At 42.9% G+C, this 16,495-nt stretch overlaps 1 protein-coding gene across 7 annotated transcripts in view; it reads right to left on the bottom strand.

Moving 5' to 3' along the window:
• Positions 1–2,356: 2,356 nt before the first annotated feature.
• ELMOD3 (ELMO domain containing 3) overlaps positions 2,357–16,495 on the bottom strand; it is a 28,988-nt gene continuing 14,849 nt past the window's right edge. For 6 of the 7 annotated variants that reach the window (XM_081171771.1, XM_081171773.1, XM_081171775.1 and 3 more), the window contains 6 exons: positions 15,188–15,311; positions 13,287–13,409; positions 11,671–11,801; positions 8,659–8,735; positions 5,192–5,319; positions 2,357–3,711 (listed from right to left, as the gene is read on the bottom strand). In XM_081171771.1, coding sequence (XP_081027897.1) covers positions 3,488–3,711; positions 5,192–5,319; positions 8,659–8,735; positions 11,671–11,801; positions 13,287–13,409; positions 15,188–15,311 — 807 coding nt within the window. In that variant the 3' untranslated portion in view covers positions 2,357–3,487. Of the gene's footprint in view, positions 3,712–5,191; positions 5,320–5,341; positions 5,546–8,658; positions 8,736–11,670; positions 11,802–13,286; positions 13,410–15,187; positions 15,312–16,495 lie in introns of those variants that run through there. The other variant, XM_081171774.1, reaches the window with a different exon arrangement.

The raw sequence follows: 16,495 nt of genomic DNA, 5'->3' as shown, positions 1-16,495 counted from the left end.
GCCATCTGATCCCAAGCAAATCTCCCCCAAAACAAGCCCTCCAGTGTGCAACACTGTGCATTTGTTTTATTTTTTATATATAAATTTCTTTATATATATATATATAAATTTATATATATAAATTTATATATATATATATATATATATATATATATATATATATATATATATATATCTTTTTTATTTTTTTATATTTTCTGCATATTCCAAATTAATTTACTCATATATTCATCTATTTTAAATATATACTCCCATAAATCTGCAGGTTATTACAATAATCCTGCCAATGTTCTTACCTGTTTACAGTTTGTTTGTTTTTTGGAAATATTCAATAAACCATTTCCATTCTTTTATAAAAAGTTTTTTATCTTGATTTCTTATTTTTCTGGTAATTTTTCCCATTTCTGCATATTCCGTTAAGTTTTTGTATCCGTTCTTCTTTCGCTGGGACTTCTTTCCATTTTTCAGCAAGTAACAATCTTGAATACATAAATAAATTTCTATAGTTTGGGTAGTTCTGTCCCTATAATTCTCAAAAGGAAGGCTTCTGGGTTCTCTTACAAACATTATTTTAAACATATTTTTCAATTCATTATACAGTGGCACCTTGGTTTTTGAACGGAATCCGTTCCGGAAGACTGTTAGAGTTCTGAAAGGTTTGAAAACCACAAACTCAATATGGAAGCTGTGTGGCATGTTCGATTTTCAAGACGTGTTCGAAAACTGAAGCATTTACTTCCAGGTTTACGGCGTTCAAAAACCGAAATGTTCGTCAACGGAAACATTTGAAAATCGAGGTACCACTGTATAATTAATATCATTTCCCAGTAAGCTTTAACCTTACCACAAGACCACCACATGTGATGAAAAGAACCTTCTTACTCTTTACATTTCCAACATTTATTTGATTTTGATTTATACATTTTTGCCAATTTACCCGGTATTAGGTACCATCAATATAACATTTTCATATAATTTTCTCTGAGACAATATTGCTGTAAATTTTATATCCATATTCACAATCGTTCCCATGCTTCCCTATCTATATTATGACCAATATTTATTGCTCAATGTATCGATTTTATTTACTCATCCTTTGTCTCCCATTCCAATAATATCTTATACATTTTAGACAGCACTTTTACATCTCGTTCCAACAGATCTCTCTCCAGTTGTGATATCCCTTGTATTCTATCTTTCTTAAATACTTCGTTCAAATGATATTGTATCCATGTTATTCATTTTCCTGATAATTCCTAAAATTCTTTTGATACTTTCCTTTCTATAAGTTGTCCACCTTCAATCATATTATTTTTCTTTACCGCTACAGCTTCCAATGGTGAGAGCCAAAATGGTGTTTTTGCCTCTAATATATTTTTATATTCATCCCATACTCTATACAACTTTTTCCTAATTATATGATTTGTAAATCCTTGATGTACTTTCACCTTTTCATACCATAAATAAGCGTGCCAACCGAAAATATTATCATGACCTTCAAAGTCTAAAATATGAGAATTCTCCAATGTCATCCATTCCTTCAACCAACAAAGACGAGATGTTTCATAGTATAATCTCATATCCGGCAGAGATAAACCTCTCTCTTTTGCATCTATCAATATTTTATATTTTATTTCTGATTTTTTCCATTGCCAAATATATTTTGAAATATCATTTTGCCATGCATTGAAACAATGTCTAGCCAACCTTCGGAATTGACTGAAACAAAAATAACTTTGTAGATAATACATTTAGACTTTTTATATTTTGGACACCATCCTGACGGAGGGACACAAAGGAGTTGTGAGGGGTCGCAGGGGGTTGGGTGAGGTATAAAGGAACGGTGGAAGTTGGCAGGGGGTTGCAGGTGGGGTAGATAGAGTTGGTGAGCAATGTGGCAGCCCACAGTGCCTCTATAAGTACGTTTATTTAAACCCAAAGGTGACATGGGCAGCGCTGTGGTCCAAACCACTGAGCCTCTTGGGCTTGCCAATCAGAAGATCAGTGGTCTGAATCCCTGCGACGGAGTGAGTTCCTGTTGCTCTGTCCCAGCTCCTGCCAACCTAGCAGTTCGAAAGCACGCCAGTGCAAGTAGATAAATAGGTACCACTGCGGCAGGAAGGTAAACGGCGTTTCCATGCGCTCTGGTTTCCCTCACGGTGTTCCACTGCGCCAGAAGCAGTTTAGTCATGCTGGCCACATGACCCGGAAAGCTGTCTGTGGTCAAAATCCAGCACCCTCGGCCTGAAAGCAGGACGAGTGCCGCAACCCAATAGTCGCCTTTAACCATCCAGAGCACCTTTACTTTCTTCTTTTACCTTTTTATTTCATGGCATGAAGAAAACAGACACATAGCTTAGGGTTGAAGATTGTAGTAAGTTTAATGGAAAAGCCCAGTATCAGCCAGGGCTACAACTTTACATACAATACAGCTGGTACGCCGGACAGGACGTCCGAAGAAGATTATCGCAGGGTGAAAATGAGTCACTGGGCACCACATGTCAGCTGCTGAAAAGTGCGGCCGTTTCCACCACGTTACAAGAGTCATTCATATGTTAGCCAGTCATATGGTAAGCCTAGTAGTACCACTGCTACCATCCCTACCAACCACCCCAGCCATCCAGGAAAACCGAGGTGTAGTAACCACTGGGTTTTCCAGATGGTTGAAAGCCACACAATGCCTCACCTTGCAGTTGCAGCCGCCATATGGTACGTTTTCACACAACTACTGTGTCGTTGCTGGTTGTCTGTGACCACCCTCAATAGCATATAAGTCGGGTGCTCACAATTTCAGTACACATTCAGTGGTTCCTGTTGACAATCCCATTTAAAAAACAAAAGACACACACACACACACATACACATCCTGTGGGTTGATATGTCACAGCAGGTGCACATCAACTGAGAAATCGATGCTTCCCAGTTGACGGGAGTAAAAAGGATTCAACAGCTTTGTGTCTCGTATGTTCCCCAGTAATAATAATAATAATAATAATCCTAACTGAAGAAATTGTAGGCCCACAACTAGCCTCTGGTTGCAGCAGCTCAAGGCTCACATTAGCTCGCATTCAGCAATGCATAAACATAGGTTTCTTAGCTCTAACAAACCTCGGGAACCGGAAGAACGTTTTATTTTCAGTGTGCGAGAGGATTTGGAAATTCAGATATACACTCCCGCAACAAAAGAAAGGTCAGCTTCACAGCTTTAGTGCTACTAACCGGGATGAATGGATCCTGCCCAGATTGCTTCGTTGTAGAACTGAAGCAGTTTGCTCTTGAACCCAGACTCCACCCCTGGGGCTCTCGCTATACCTTGCTTAGCGCCTCTGGCCCAAACTGAAGCCCCCGCACTTCTACTTTAGCAGCATTCAGCCCTCCCTGTGAGCCTTTCTGCAGCTGGGCCACAGAGCCACTAAGAGACCATATCAACCGGCTTTGTCGACTTATCATGTACAACAAGGACTTTTCCCATTTCCCTGGGACCGGATCAGCTGTCTTGCTCTCTCTCCAACGTCGGCAGGTCACCGACTCCAGTAAAATTCAGCTCCTTACTGTCAGCTCTCACAGAGTTCAGGTTCGAACCGAGAACCTCCGAGGTGAAAGCATTGGCCTGAAAGCCGTCTTCCCCTGCTGAAAGCGAAATCCCGTTCATGTAAGTCTCCAAATGTCTCAGGAGCTGCTTCGGGTTTCTTTTAGCAAATGCCTCCACTTCTGCAAAAAGAAAAAGAGAGAGAGAGAGAGAGAAAGAGAGAAACATGATACAGTGGTACCTCAGGTTACATATGCTTCAGGATGTCACATAGAGGAGGGAGAAAGGTTGTTTTCTGCTGCTCCAGAGAAGCGGACACAGAGCAATGGATCCAAACTACAAGAAAGAAGATTCCACCTAAACATTAGGAAGAACTTCCTGACAGTAAGAGCTGTTTGACAGTGGAATTTGCTGCCAAGGAGTGTGGTGGAGTCTCCTTCTTTGGAGGTCTTTAAGCAGAGGCTTGACAACCATATGTCAGGGGTGCTCTGATGGTGTTTCCTGCTTGGCAGGGGGTTGGACTCGATGGCCCTTGTGGTCTCTTCCAACTCTATGATTCTATGATTCTAGGTTATAGACTCTGCTAACCCAGAAATAGTACCTCGGGTTAAGAACTTTGCTTCAGGATGAGAACAGAAATCGTGTGGCGGAAGCAGGAGGCCCCATTAGCTAAAGTGGTACCTCAGGTTAAGATCAGTTTCAGGTTAAGAACAGACCTCCAGAACGAATTAAGTTCTTAACCCAAGGTACCACTGTATCTGGTAGGAACATACTCTGAAGAAGTCAAGACACCTGGGTTGGAAAAAGGTTAGCCAGTTTGACTTCCAGCTCACCTTCCCTGTCAGGAAAGGCCACTTTTGAGCTTTTTAAGCCAAGTGCAGGGTTGGTGCTGGTATCAGGGTAAAGGTTTATAATGTTATGGAGAAGAGCATGGAGAAAATCTACTGCAAACCTGCACAGCTATGAAAATGACATTTTGGAGAGGAGTCTACAAGCCAAGTAAAAGTAGCTTTCCAAATTCTTCCAGTCTCTTCAGAGTTTAAGCAGCTATAGTCAGGGGAGTGTTCTGCAGGTTCATGATTGCATCTTACAAACACAGAATTCAGTACTGGGTGCAGAATTTGGCAATCCGAAAATCACATTTTGGAGTCCTGATTTTTAAAAGAAGGCAGGAGCTTTGAAGATGCACTAGCTTGAAGATGCAAGTACATCTGAAAGCTCAGAAATTCTGCGCATGCACAGAGTGTCTGTACACACACACACACACACACACATAATTTATTACATTTATATACCTCCTTTTCCTTTTCCTCAAAAAGAATTGTGGAATTGTATAAGGAATATGCAAACTTAGGCAGATTTATTTAATTAATTAAAACACCTGATTAATCAGCTAGAATTTCTTTAATTGGGCATCAGACCTAGCTTCAGTTATGCAAATTCAACAAATGCCAGCACATATGCTTTATTTGCCCAGTTATAAATTGATACATAGCATTTGCCTGCAGCACCATATTCAAGAATCAACGACACAAACATTTATCTCCGCACATGAGTCTGATCACGGCAATCAGCTCTCCCATAAAGGAACGTATAGGCACGGAACAAGGAATTGCTATACTGTATATTTTCTTTCTTTTGAACAGGACTAAAACAGCCCACCTTTTAGAACAAAACCAGAGTCGGAAATAGTCTTTTGTTGTGCTTTCCAGATGTTGAAGAGGCGCAAAAATACAGCCACGTACAAATCATTTAGCACTGCAATGACTTGCTGCCTTCGATTACACTCTCTGAAACAGACAAGAACAACAAATTAACTCCCAGGGTCATCTTCCCTATCATTGGGCCTATTAACAGGAAAAGACAAAAGGGGAAACGACACACAAGGAGCTGCTTTATACCAATTCAGACTTCTGGTCGCTCTGGCTCAGTAATGTCACTCCATATTGGCTGGCAAAGACTTGCATTTCCGTCACTAAGAGCATGCTTTTACTTGCCAAGAAACATTTCATTTTGCTGGGGGGAAAGACAACACGCCTCTGGAATTTAAGGTAAAACAAGGGGGAGTTCACACACACCCACGTCAAAAGAAAGCCTGAGATGATGGCCCAGAGGGTGGCGCTGCAGTCTAAACCACTGAGCCTCTTGGGCTTGCTGATCAGAAGGTAAGCGGTTCGAATCCCCATGACGGGGTGAGCTCCCATTGTTCAGTCCCAGCTCCTGCCAACCTATAAGCTGAAAAGCACACCAATGCAAGTAGATAAATAAGTACCGCTGTGGCGGGAAGGTAAACAGTGTTTCCGTGCGCTCTGATTGGAGGATCAGAAATTCTTCCTGTATGCCACAACAACAGGAAGACTGCTCCTGTTGAAACAACAGGATATCCCAACAATTGAAGAATGGCAACAGAAAGTATTGGAGTATGCGGAAACAGCAAGGCTAACTGGAAGAATCCGACAGCAGGACGGTGAGAAATTCCAAAAAGAATGGTCCAAATTTATGGTATACTTATCGAGAAAACTGTACATAAATAAAGACACTCACAGGACTGAAATAAAACTCATCACGTTTATTGTAAGCATTTGGTTAGACCACAAGATGTAATGTTGTATTGTAATAAGGAATGTATGTCTAAAGTATAATACAAAAATTTATTAAGGAATTATAGACACTTATAGAATGTATATATAGTAATCACGCTTAAAGCAGGAGGAATGTAGAGAAGCCAGAAGAGGGGTGGAGGGAAGTTAACTCAGATAAGATATAGAGAAATATTGTTAAGCTGTATTGTGTTTAAGATATTTGGAAAAATTTAATAAAAATTATGGGTGGGGGGAGAAGTGGTTTTGTCCTGCTGGCCACATGACTTGGAAAGCTGTCTGTGAACAAACGCCGGCTCCCTCGGCCTCAAAGCGAGATGAGTGCCACAACCCCATAGTCACCTTTGACTGGACTTAACCATCCAGGGGTCCTTTACCTTTTTATTATGTGTGCTAGCCATGGCCACTGTCCCTTCCCCCAGCATGTGGGGATAATAATACAGGTCTACCTTGGAGGCTCACAGTAAGGGTCACTACAATACCAGGTGTACGTGAAGCACTATGAAACCAACGTGGTACAATGCATGCATCCAAAGAAATAAGATCTTGGCTTACAAAAAGCTAAGGCAACAATAAATGTGTTAGGTTTGAAGGTACTAAGGAATTCTAGGCTGCTTTTAATTCTGTAAGTGCCCTCCTGGCAATCTTTCCTCCTCCCCTTTTCCAGAACTGACAAAAAATGGTCACCAATTTCTGCAGTACGGACTGGCAGGAAGGAGGTAGTCTTTCCACATCTTGGAAGAGGATGAATAGGGTTGTCACATTTTGTTCTCAAAAAGTCTGGCATCTCAGGCACTGAGCATGTGTAAAATGTTTCCCCTCCTCTGAGCAGAACAAAGCTTTGAAGCAAACGCACAAAGACCTAAAGCAGCTCCTCTTCAGTTAATTCCCCCTCCCCATCTTCTGCTCCAAATCAATTCCCTTTCATTGGCCTTCATTTATCATAACCCCCAAGGCACCACTAAATAAAATTCCCCACAAAATTATACCCCCAAAGTAATATCCTACCCATGAGCTGCCCTGAATTAGTTTGCTTTCAAAGAGACACTTTTTAAAGTCACTTTAAAACCCAAGCGTCAGTAAGTGGTGTGATTCCTGCTACTTGCCACATTTGCAGCAATGCACTCCCCCTGAAAACTTGCAATCCTAAGCCTCCTTACCAGCGAATAAGCCCCGCCAAACACAGTGAGGCTTGTGTGGCTTTGGGGTGCAAATGCCACTCCAAAACATCAGCATGCCCCATGGCATAAACTATGGTTTAATCATGAATGTGCCTCCAATGCTCACGGTGTCTTACTACGTAAAAAAACCCACAACAAAAGTAGTCATAAACAATAAATGAAACATCAAAAAATGCACAACAATTGTCACATAAATCGCAAGATCTAAAATGAAGATACCAAAAGAAAAAGAAAAAACCAGCAACAACCCCACCCCAACAAATACCCCCAAACACCCCAGCCAAAGAGTGTTCAACATCCTCAGCTTTTGTAGCTGGAGTCAGTCATGGCCCTGCCACCCCAGGCCAGGTGGAAAAAACCTGCAAAGCAGAGAGCAAGTCTTCCAGGACTCTTCACACACACACAGTGCATGATTTGTCGTGATTTACCATTCAAACAAACCACAAGTGGTAAACCAAAAATATAGCAAGGCTTGTTTTTCAAGCTGCATGCCCTGTTCAGCCTTTCCATCCCCCTCTTTCACAATGGAGAGCACTGGGGGAAAGGTAAAAGTAAAGGACCCCTGGATGGTTCAGTCCAGTCGAAATCAACTATGGGGTGTAGCACTCATCTCCGCTTCCAGGCCGAGGGAGCAGGCGTTTGTCCACAGACAGATTTCCGGGTCATGTGGCCAGCAGGACAAAACCACTTCTGGCGCAATGGACACCGTGAGGGAAACCAGAGTACATGGAAACACTGTTTATTTTCCCGTCACAGTGGTACCTATTTATCTACTTGCGCTGGTGTGCTTTCGAACTGCTAGGTTGGCAGGAGCTGAGACAGAGCTACAGGAGCTCACCCAGTCATGGCAATTTGAATCGCCGACCTTCCGATCAGCAAGCCCAAGAGGCTCAGAGGTTTAGACCACAGCGCCACTTGCGTCCCCTACTGGGGAAAACATCACCTGAGGAGTGGTGGTGCCTGCTTTCTGCAGGGATCAGCTGTGTGATCAAATTCCTCACAGGGATGCATTGGTTGAATGACAGGAGGATAGCCCACCTCCTATCAAATTTGGCTCACATGGGGTAAAGGAAGATAAGGATCTAGCTTGCAGGGGCCCCCTAATTTAGCTGACTGACCTGTCAGTTATGCTTACAGTCCTGGATCCTCTGTATTCATGGAATTTTTTAAAAAAATGTATTCAATATATTCCCAACATTTTACAGAAGCAGTACTTAACGTCCACACCAATGTAAATGTTTTCATTCTTCTTGAGCTGCATGGTTCCATAGCAATGAAAACAGCGGCAACAACTTGAACACAGCTCTACCATGCCATCCGTAATAAAAGATATCTGCAACGAACTCACCTGGAAAGGCGTTCTTCCCTCAGCACTTGGATTACAATACGAGTAATATTGACAGACATCACACAGAAAGGGAAATTCTGTAAAGGAATTGGAAATACATCAAAAAAAAGTGTGCCCTGTCCCTAATTAACAGGAAGTAAAATTCATACTTGTTTTGTGTGTGTTTTTTAGTTCACTTATATATGCCTGGATGAAACCCCTACACAGAGATTTGGGTCAGTTTCTCTACTTGACCTTACATTTAAGCAGCAAGTCAAATTCAGGCAACATGTTCTGGTTTTAGATTATGAATCCTTTCAACAGATATGCCAATTTGATTTGTTCCTCTTATAAAAATCAGGTGTGACCCATTTGGCCTGAAGTTGTGGCATTTTCTCTGTTCAAAACATCTCAGAGCAAGGCTTTGGTCCCAGCTCTGGTATCTTAGCTGCTGTCTCACTGGTGCTGTCTCAACCACAAACCTGACACACTGGTACTGCAACCTAAGTGGTGGCTTTAGAGTGCAGAACACAGCATCTTACAACATCCCGTCAGCTGACCCCAAGCACCAATCCTTCTCAATGGGCCTTTTAATGCTCTAGCTTCAGAACTTGCTTCTTGGTCCAAGCAACTCGAGTCCTCGGAGAAGACCCCGCTTGGCTAAGTCTTCTACTCTGTTCCCTCTGCTTTTCAGAACCGAGCTTTAGTTTTATTGATTTACATACAGTATTTATTTTTTAAAACAATCATTAACAATAAGAGTTGAATCCAGACATAGTCAGTCTCACGGCAGACCCACTGAAATTGTTGTCTATTACATTTTCAGTGTATCTAACTCTAAGCATAACTATGTCTGGATCAAACCCTTCGGAGCTTGGCTTTCTGTCATTCTTGCCCAGTGTTTAGGGCCAGCTGTGCCATTGGGCATGGTAAGACAACGGCTTCAGGCGGCAGATGATGGGGAGCAGCAGCAAGGTGTTGGAAGGACACAACAGTCTGCAACGCCACCTCCTGTCCTCAAGAACAAATCATGCCTGCCCTGGACTATACGGCATGCCCTTGACCATTCTGACTGACAAGCAAATACCACTGCGGTCCCAAAACCTTACCCCTGCCATCCCTTACTGACTTTGCCTATTTGCATTGACAACATAGTAAGTTGTAGTATACTGGAAGAGAGTAGATATGTGGTTAAAATCATGTTTTCACCCTTCGTGATTATCGGTACTTCCTCAACTTGCTTAGAAACTGGGAAAGGGACTGGGGTGGGCCTTTGGGAGGAAAAGGGAGAGGAATTTCAGGTTCATCCCAGCAGAGGTCCCAGGACCTCATTGTTCTGCTTCCCTCCACTGGGGGACCCTGAACCAATTCTGCTTTCCTAGCGAAGGATAAGTATTAAACATGCAAACTCCTCACACAAAACCCAAATCACATAACCAAAAAGAAATCAAGAAAACTCTAGTACCCTGGTATAATTTATTGTAAATTAAAGAGCAGCAAGGTTCCAGTTAGGCTGTTTGCAGAATACTAACCTCACGTCAATAGGAAAAGTAAGACAATTTGGGAAAATGCTGTTAAGAGCAGGGAGTACCAAATCATAAACCCACCGAGCGTAGCTGACTAACCTGCCAAAGAGGAACATAAAAAGATATGCTAGACCACCCTTCCCTGACCTGACAACCTTCAGAAGTTTTGGGCTTGAAAGGTAAAAGAGGTAAAACTCCCATCAGCACAGCTGGTCTGGAAGGCACCAGGTTCACAAAGGCTCCACCAGACTGCCAGCTGAGATGCTAATGGTTCTTTTTTCTGGACCTCCAAATGCCTCTGGTGGGACCAATTTTAGCAAAGGCCTCCAGACACAGTGGGAGCATCAGCTACATTTCAGCATCTTATTATGCATTAGTTTCCACCCTGTTTCCCAGAAATGCCTTTCAATGAGCTAATGGGAAAGGTGGTGCTTAAATTTATTTTATTCTCCCCCAATAATTTATTGATATTTTTATTTGGGGGAAGGGGAGGAGAGAGAAATACAAGCAATATCATTTCAGCATGATGAAACGTTGTTGTACCGAACATACAAATATCAACCAGCCTCTTCAAAAAAGAAAAAGAAATCTAATGCCACCTTTACTGCAAAAAGATCTCTGCCTTGGTCAATCTAAGATATACCTACTAATACCATATGGCCATTTGCATTTCTAGCAAGACCTAGCCTGGATTCTCAAGGCCAATGCCCAATCTTCCACTCAAAGAAAGCAGCATAACCCATCAAAATGTTATGCAAATACCCTCAATCCTGGATCAGAAAGCAGTTCAACAAGGTTTCAGGCTGAAGGTTCAAACAAGGTTTCAGGCTGAAGGTTCAAGTATTGGTTGTAAAATCTAAACTGGATAGTTAAAACAATGGTGGGACACCTGTGGCACGCCAGATGTTGCTGCACTTTAATCTCCACCATCCCTGAGTAGTCGTCATTCCGGCTGGGGCTGAGGATGAGGCATCCAACAACATCTGGAGCGTCACAGGTTCATCATCCCTCTCATCTACAAGTCTTCCTAAAGCACAGCCAAAGGCTCATGAAAGATTCAGCCAGAGATTGTTTGGATACTGGAAACATTACTGTGGGTGCATAGTATGGCAGACATGAATAAGATTATATTGTGGTGGGGAGGGAAGAGTAGAAGGAAAGGAGAGATGAAAAAAATTAAGTGGCTGAATTCAGAGCTAATGACCAACTGTGCTTTGCCATTACAGACATGGAATTTTTAGAGACTAAAATACCCTAATTATTAGAACATGAGATCTCCCAACATGTAGTCCAAGGAGATGTAGTTAAAGGACCGAGCCATTTCAGATGAAAAGCAGTTCAGACAAAAGCAGTCGACACTCTAGGAATCTTTCAAGCTGATGATTTAGGCTGTCAAAAAATAAAGGCCTTCCGTTATAACCAGTAGGAGACCAGGCTTGCAAAGTTATCTCTCCCACAGGTTTTCAATAACATTTCAAAAACCCGAGCTCAGAAAAAGGAAACGTGCCTGTGTTTCGTGATGGGATAACTTGAAAATCTCTCGAGCTACGGGTAATATCCGAGAATCCATTACAAAATATAGTGTTTGCATTAATCCTAGCATTCCAGTCCCACGTAGGTCTGTGCCAGGATCCATCCCTTAAGTATAAAACACACACAGAGAGACAGTTAAGCCAAGGCAATAAACGCTCTTACACAGGCCATATTTGTGAATGATTGCATGCATAAAGCTACATTAGAGGATTGTTAATTGCCAAGGCAAACCCAGAAAGGCAATGCTAAAATTAATGTGGCCTGATGAAAGCTTGACGCTCTCTCTCATGAGCACCCAATACATCATTTCCATTATGTAACCATACCTGAATGACTCCAAATTGAAAGCCACAGGAAAACGGTGATCTGAATTACCGAATGAAACGTTCTGGCCTGTGCGTTACAGCTTATCTCCAAGGCGAATGCAATAGGGGACCAAGCTATCTAAAAAAGACCATCTACTCCCTGAATGAAGTCGCCCACTCAAATTATTCAGAAGTCTTTCTTCAAATGCCCCAACTTTCTGAGGCAAGGCGCATGGAAACAAAGTATTGGCGCCCCGGTTGTGGAAATGACTCCCAGAGACATTCATCTGGCACCCCACTCTTCTCCCAAGTTTTTAATTAGATGATTCTATTGCCTGTTGCTCCTTGGGACACGGGTGGCGCTGTGGGTAAAACCTCAGCGCCTAGGACTTGCCGATCACATGGTCGGCAGTTCGAATCCCCGCGGCAGGGTGTGCTCCCGTCGTTCGGTCCCAGCGCCTGCCAACCTAGCAGTTCGAAAGCATCCCCGGGTGCAAGTAGATAAATAGGGACCGCTTACCAGCGGGAAGGTAAACGGCGTTTCCGTGTGCTGCGCTGACTCGCCAGATGCAGCTTGTCACGCTGGCCACGTGACCCGGAAGTGTCTACAGACAGCGCTGGCTCCCAGCCTCTAGAGTGAGATGAGCGCACAACCCTAGAGGCTGTCAAGACCTTTACCTTTACCTATTGCCTGTTGCTGCATCCTTGTTTTTATTGATGCTGCTTCCCATATTCAACAACTGATACAGGACAGAAGTCAAAGCAGCCCCAAAAGTGTTTTGGCTGCTTTTACTGTTGTCCTGTATCTGTTGTTGAATACTTGCATTTGCAATCTATAAAGTGATATATACATTTTAAAATAAATAAAATAACTCCCATTCCCTCCAAGGTCATGTGATGTTAGTATTAAACCATAACAGTATGTTAAATAAGAAACTCCTTACAAATCACGTATATAATGTCTGTGGAAGCAGGCCTATAAAACAACTGCCCAAACTCAAAATATTCAGGGTTTTTGAAATGTTCCAGTGGTTCTTGCTGGATGTTTAGGATGAGGATTATTTCAAATAAAGTGTCAAAAAAGGGAGGTGTGAGCAGCTTTTTAAAGGCTTCTGCTGTATCCTGCAAACAGGGAACTCACCGATCTTCCCCTGCAAAATAATGTATGACCCATAGATCTTTCCTGGGGAAAATGCATGTTCCCCTTCCACATGTTACAGCAGAAGCAAAAGTCATGCCATGCCAAGCTCGTATGAAGAATATTGTTCATGTACTTCCTCCATACCTTGAAATCCCAGGTCTTCCCAATGGGCTCCATAACGGGCACAATCAAAACGGGACCCCGTTAGTTTCTTGTAAATCGTTTGCAGGATCCTCATGTGCACTTTTTCATTGTTATCCAAGCCACCTGTTGAGGGAAATGCCGATTATTTTCTCTGCTTAAACAAGTCTTTACTCTAGATACATAAGGCCCAAGTTTAATCCTTGGTATCTTCGCATAAAGATCTGTTCTCTGCCAAGCAGTGGCCTTGAGCGTTTTTAACCCAAGGGAGGAAGAGTGCAAAGAGCAAAGGAAGCAAGGCAAAATCAACTGAGTACAAGGTCAGGCTCCAGCAAGACCACCTGAAACAAGGCAAGGTTCAGGTTCTGAAAAGGCAAAATCAACTGGAAGGGACAAGGGTCATGCAGTCCCACCCCCTGCAACACAGGAAAGTCAAGGCAAAGCAGGCAGCACCCTGCCTGCATCCATGTGATGTTCAGGCAGAAGAGACATATCAGCAGGCTCCAATCACATTACAGTGGTACCTTGGTACTCAAACAACTTGGAACCCAAACACTGCAAACCCGGAAGTAAGTACTCAGGTTTGCGAACTTTTTTTTGGAAGCCGAACGTGCTCTGTTTTGAGTGTTACACTTCCGATCTGAGTGCCACACTTCTGTTTTGAGTGTCTGTCTGTTTTTGCTACTTATTTTGAGTTTTTGTTTTGGCAGCTCTCTTTTTTTTGTTTTTTGTGACTGTGTGGAACCCAGTTCAGCTACTGATTGATTGTGGGACTGCAGTACATTGTTTATTGCTTTCATTTTATGGATCAATGATCTCATTACATAGTAAAATTCATGTCAAACGGCTGTTTTAGTGGTTGTTTTTAAAAGTCTGGAACAGATTAATCCATTTTGCATTACTTTCTATGGGAAAGCGCACCTTGGTTTTGGAACGCTTTAGTTTTGGAATGGACTTTTGGACCAGATTCAGTTTGAGAACCAAGGTACCACTGTACTTCAGCAGCAGGTCAACCTAGATTTAAATAGAACTGGATGTTGGAGGCCAGCAACACAACCTCCACAGGCTGAAGGGGCACTAGCCAAAGGTACTCCTCTTGGGCTGCAGCTTCTAGACCAGTGGGGACACCCAGAGCCATTTCTGGTGACAATTGCCTCTCCCACCCAGACACCACCTCCTCTCCCAGAGATGGGGAGTTGGGACTGCAGGGTCACGAAAGTATCTCAGGCAGCAGGGAGAGAGACCTCTGCCCAAACCATTGGGAGAGCTATTGCCAATAAAAGCAGGGAATACTGGGCTAGAGGAAACAAAGGCCATATAAAAGCAGTCTCCTGTGACTTTATATCAGGGGCGCAGAACCTGGAATCTCTCAGGTGTTGCTAAATTCCAACATCCATCAACCCCAGCCAGCATGGTCTATAGCAGGCATAGGTAAATTTGGCCCTCCAGATGCTTTGGGACTACAACTCCTACCATCTCTGACCACTGGTCCTGTTAGCTAGGGATGATGGGAGCTGTAGTCCCAAAACATCTGGAGGGCTGAGTTCGCCTATGCCTGGTCTATGGTCAGGGATGATGGGAGCTGGGAGTCCACCTGGAGGGCGAGAGGTTCCCCAGCCCAACTTCACAGGACTGGATAAAACAGCTTTATACAAAGGTCAGACCATCATTCTATAGGGCTCAGTACTGTCTACACTAACTTGGTAGTGGATGTCCGGAGTTTTCCACAGGAATCTTTCCCAGAGATGCCAAGGATTGAACCCGTGGCCTTCTTCTGCAGATGCTCTTCCCAAGAGCTGCAGCCCTTTCCAGATATTTAAGACATGGCAATATTAAGTAGGCGGACAGTCAGAAAACCGGCTACTGGGAAGATGCTATCCGCAGGCACAGGAAGCAAAACTTACACTGGGCTATCGCCAAGGCTAAGTCCCTCTCACTTTGCAGCTGCTGGTGGAGACGGGGAGGGCCGAAAAGGAAATGGGCAACGGCGGCCAGTCCTCTCCTTCGCACCGTTGGCTGAATCTTTTTCTGAAACAAGGAAAGTTAGAAAGAATTTAAAAGTGTGATGGTACATAGGCAAAGTCCTCCCTAACAACACTGCTGAGAAAAGGGCAACAGACCACTGCTGCAACTGACCATATCATAGATCTTCATTGACTTCCAGGGTTGTTGTTTTTCCAAACTCAGTTGGGCAAGGAGCGTTCTCCTGGCAGGCAATCTATGCATTATGTGCAGCCGACATTTCATGTCATAGTTTTCTCATAGGCAAAATCCTGGCCTGATCTCCCTCATACCCTGAGCTAGGTAACAAAAAGGGCCACTTTGAACCTGGCTGTGGATTGACATTACCCTTAGTAGACCTTCTTCCTGTTTCCCTGCCAAAGAGAGGATTTTTTTCTGTGGCGACAACCAAACTCTGGAACTCCTTCCTTAAGCATACCTGCCTAGGCTTTCCTCACTGCCATCTTTTAGGCATCAGACAAATTCTATTTTCATGGACCGTTTGGTGATACCTAAGATCTTTTTACTACCATTAGATATTTTTATCTTATTGCTCGTTTTGCTATTTTATCTTTTGTGATGTTTCTGGGTGGTTTTGAATCAGATAGGTGCATTTTTAAAAATAATAATAATACTAGTTTGTATGGTTTTGTTTTGTTTTTTGCCTTGTGGGTGCTTTAAATCCCTTAGAGAAAGTAAATTTTACTACAGTGCCCTATATCAGATAATAATAATAATAATAACAGGCCACCCATCTGACTCAAGAATGGCTCACAACAAAATATTAAAAGCCAATAAGACATCAACCATTAAAAACTATCCTGAACAGGGCTGCCTTCAGATGCCTTCTAAAAGTCAAATAGTTGTTTATCTGTCTGCCATCTGATGGGAGGGCATTCCAGAGGGCGGGTGCCACTACCGAGAAGGCCCTCTGCCTGGTTCCCTCTGCCTGGTTAGATGCAGACACCTAACAATACAATCCTTCAACCATTTAACTTGGCTCTTAAGCGTGTTTCGTTCAGTTGAGGTTAATGGAAATAATGACTGTTAATTTACTTATAGGCAACAATTTCTATATCTATATAGCTATATTAGAGGACCTGCTTTATGTCAATAGGCAGGGATTCTGAAGCACAAATAACTTGACAACATCTAAACTCTCCTGTTACAGAAACCTATAGCCTAGAACCCAGCACGTTACAGCCCTATAT

This window comes from Podarcis bocagei (genome assembly GCF_964188305.1).
Source record: "Podarcis bocagei genome assembly, chromosome: 15".
Taxonomy (NCBI): domain Eukaryota; kingdom Metazoa; phylum Chordata; class Lepidosauria; order Squamata; family Lacertidae; genus Podarcis; species Podarcis bocagei.
The sequence above is the reverse complement of the archived record's forward strand: the minus strand, read 5'-3'. Positions and strand labels throughout refer to the sequence as shown.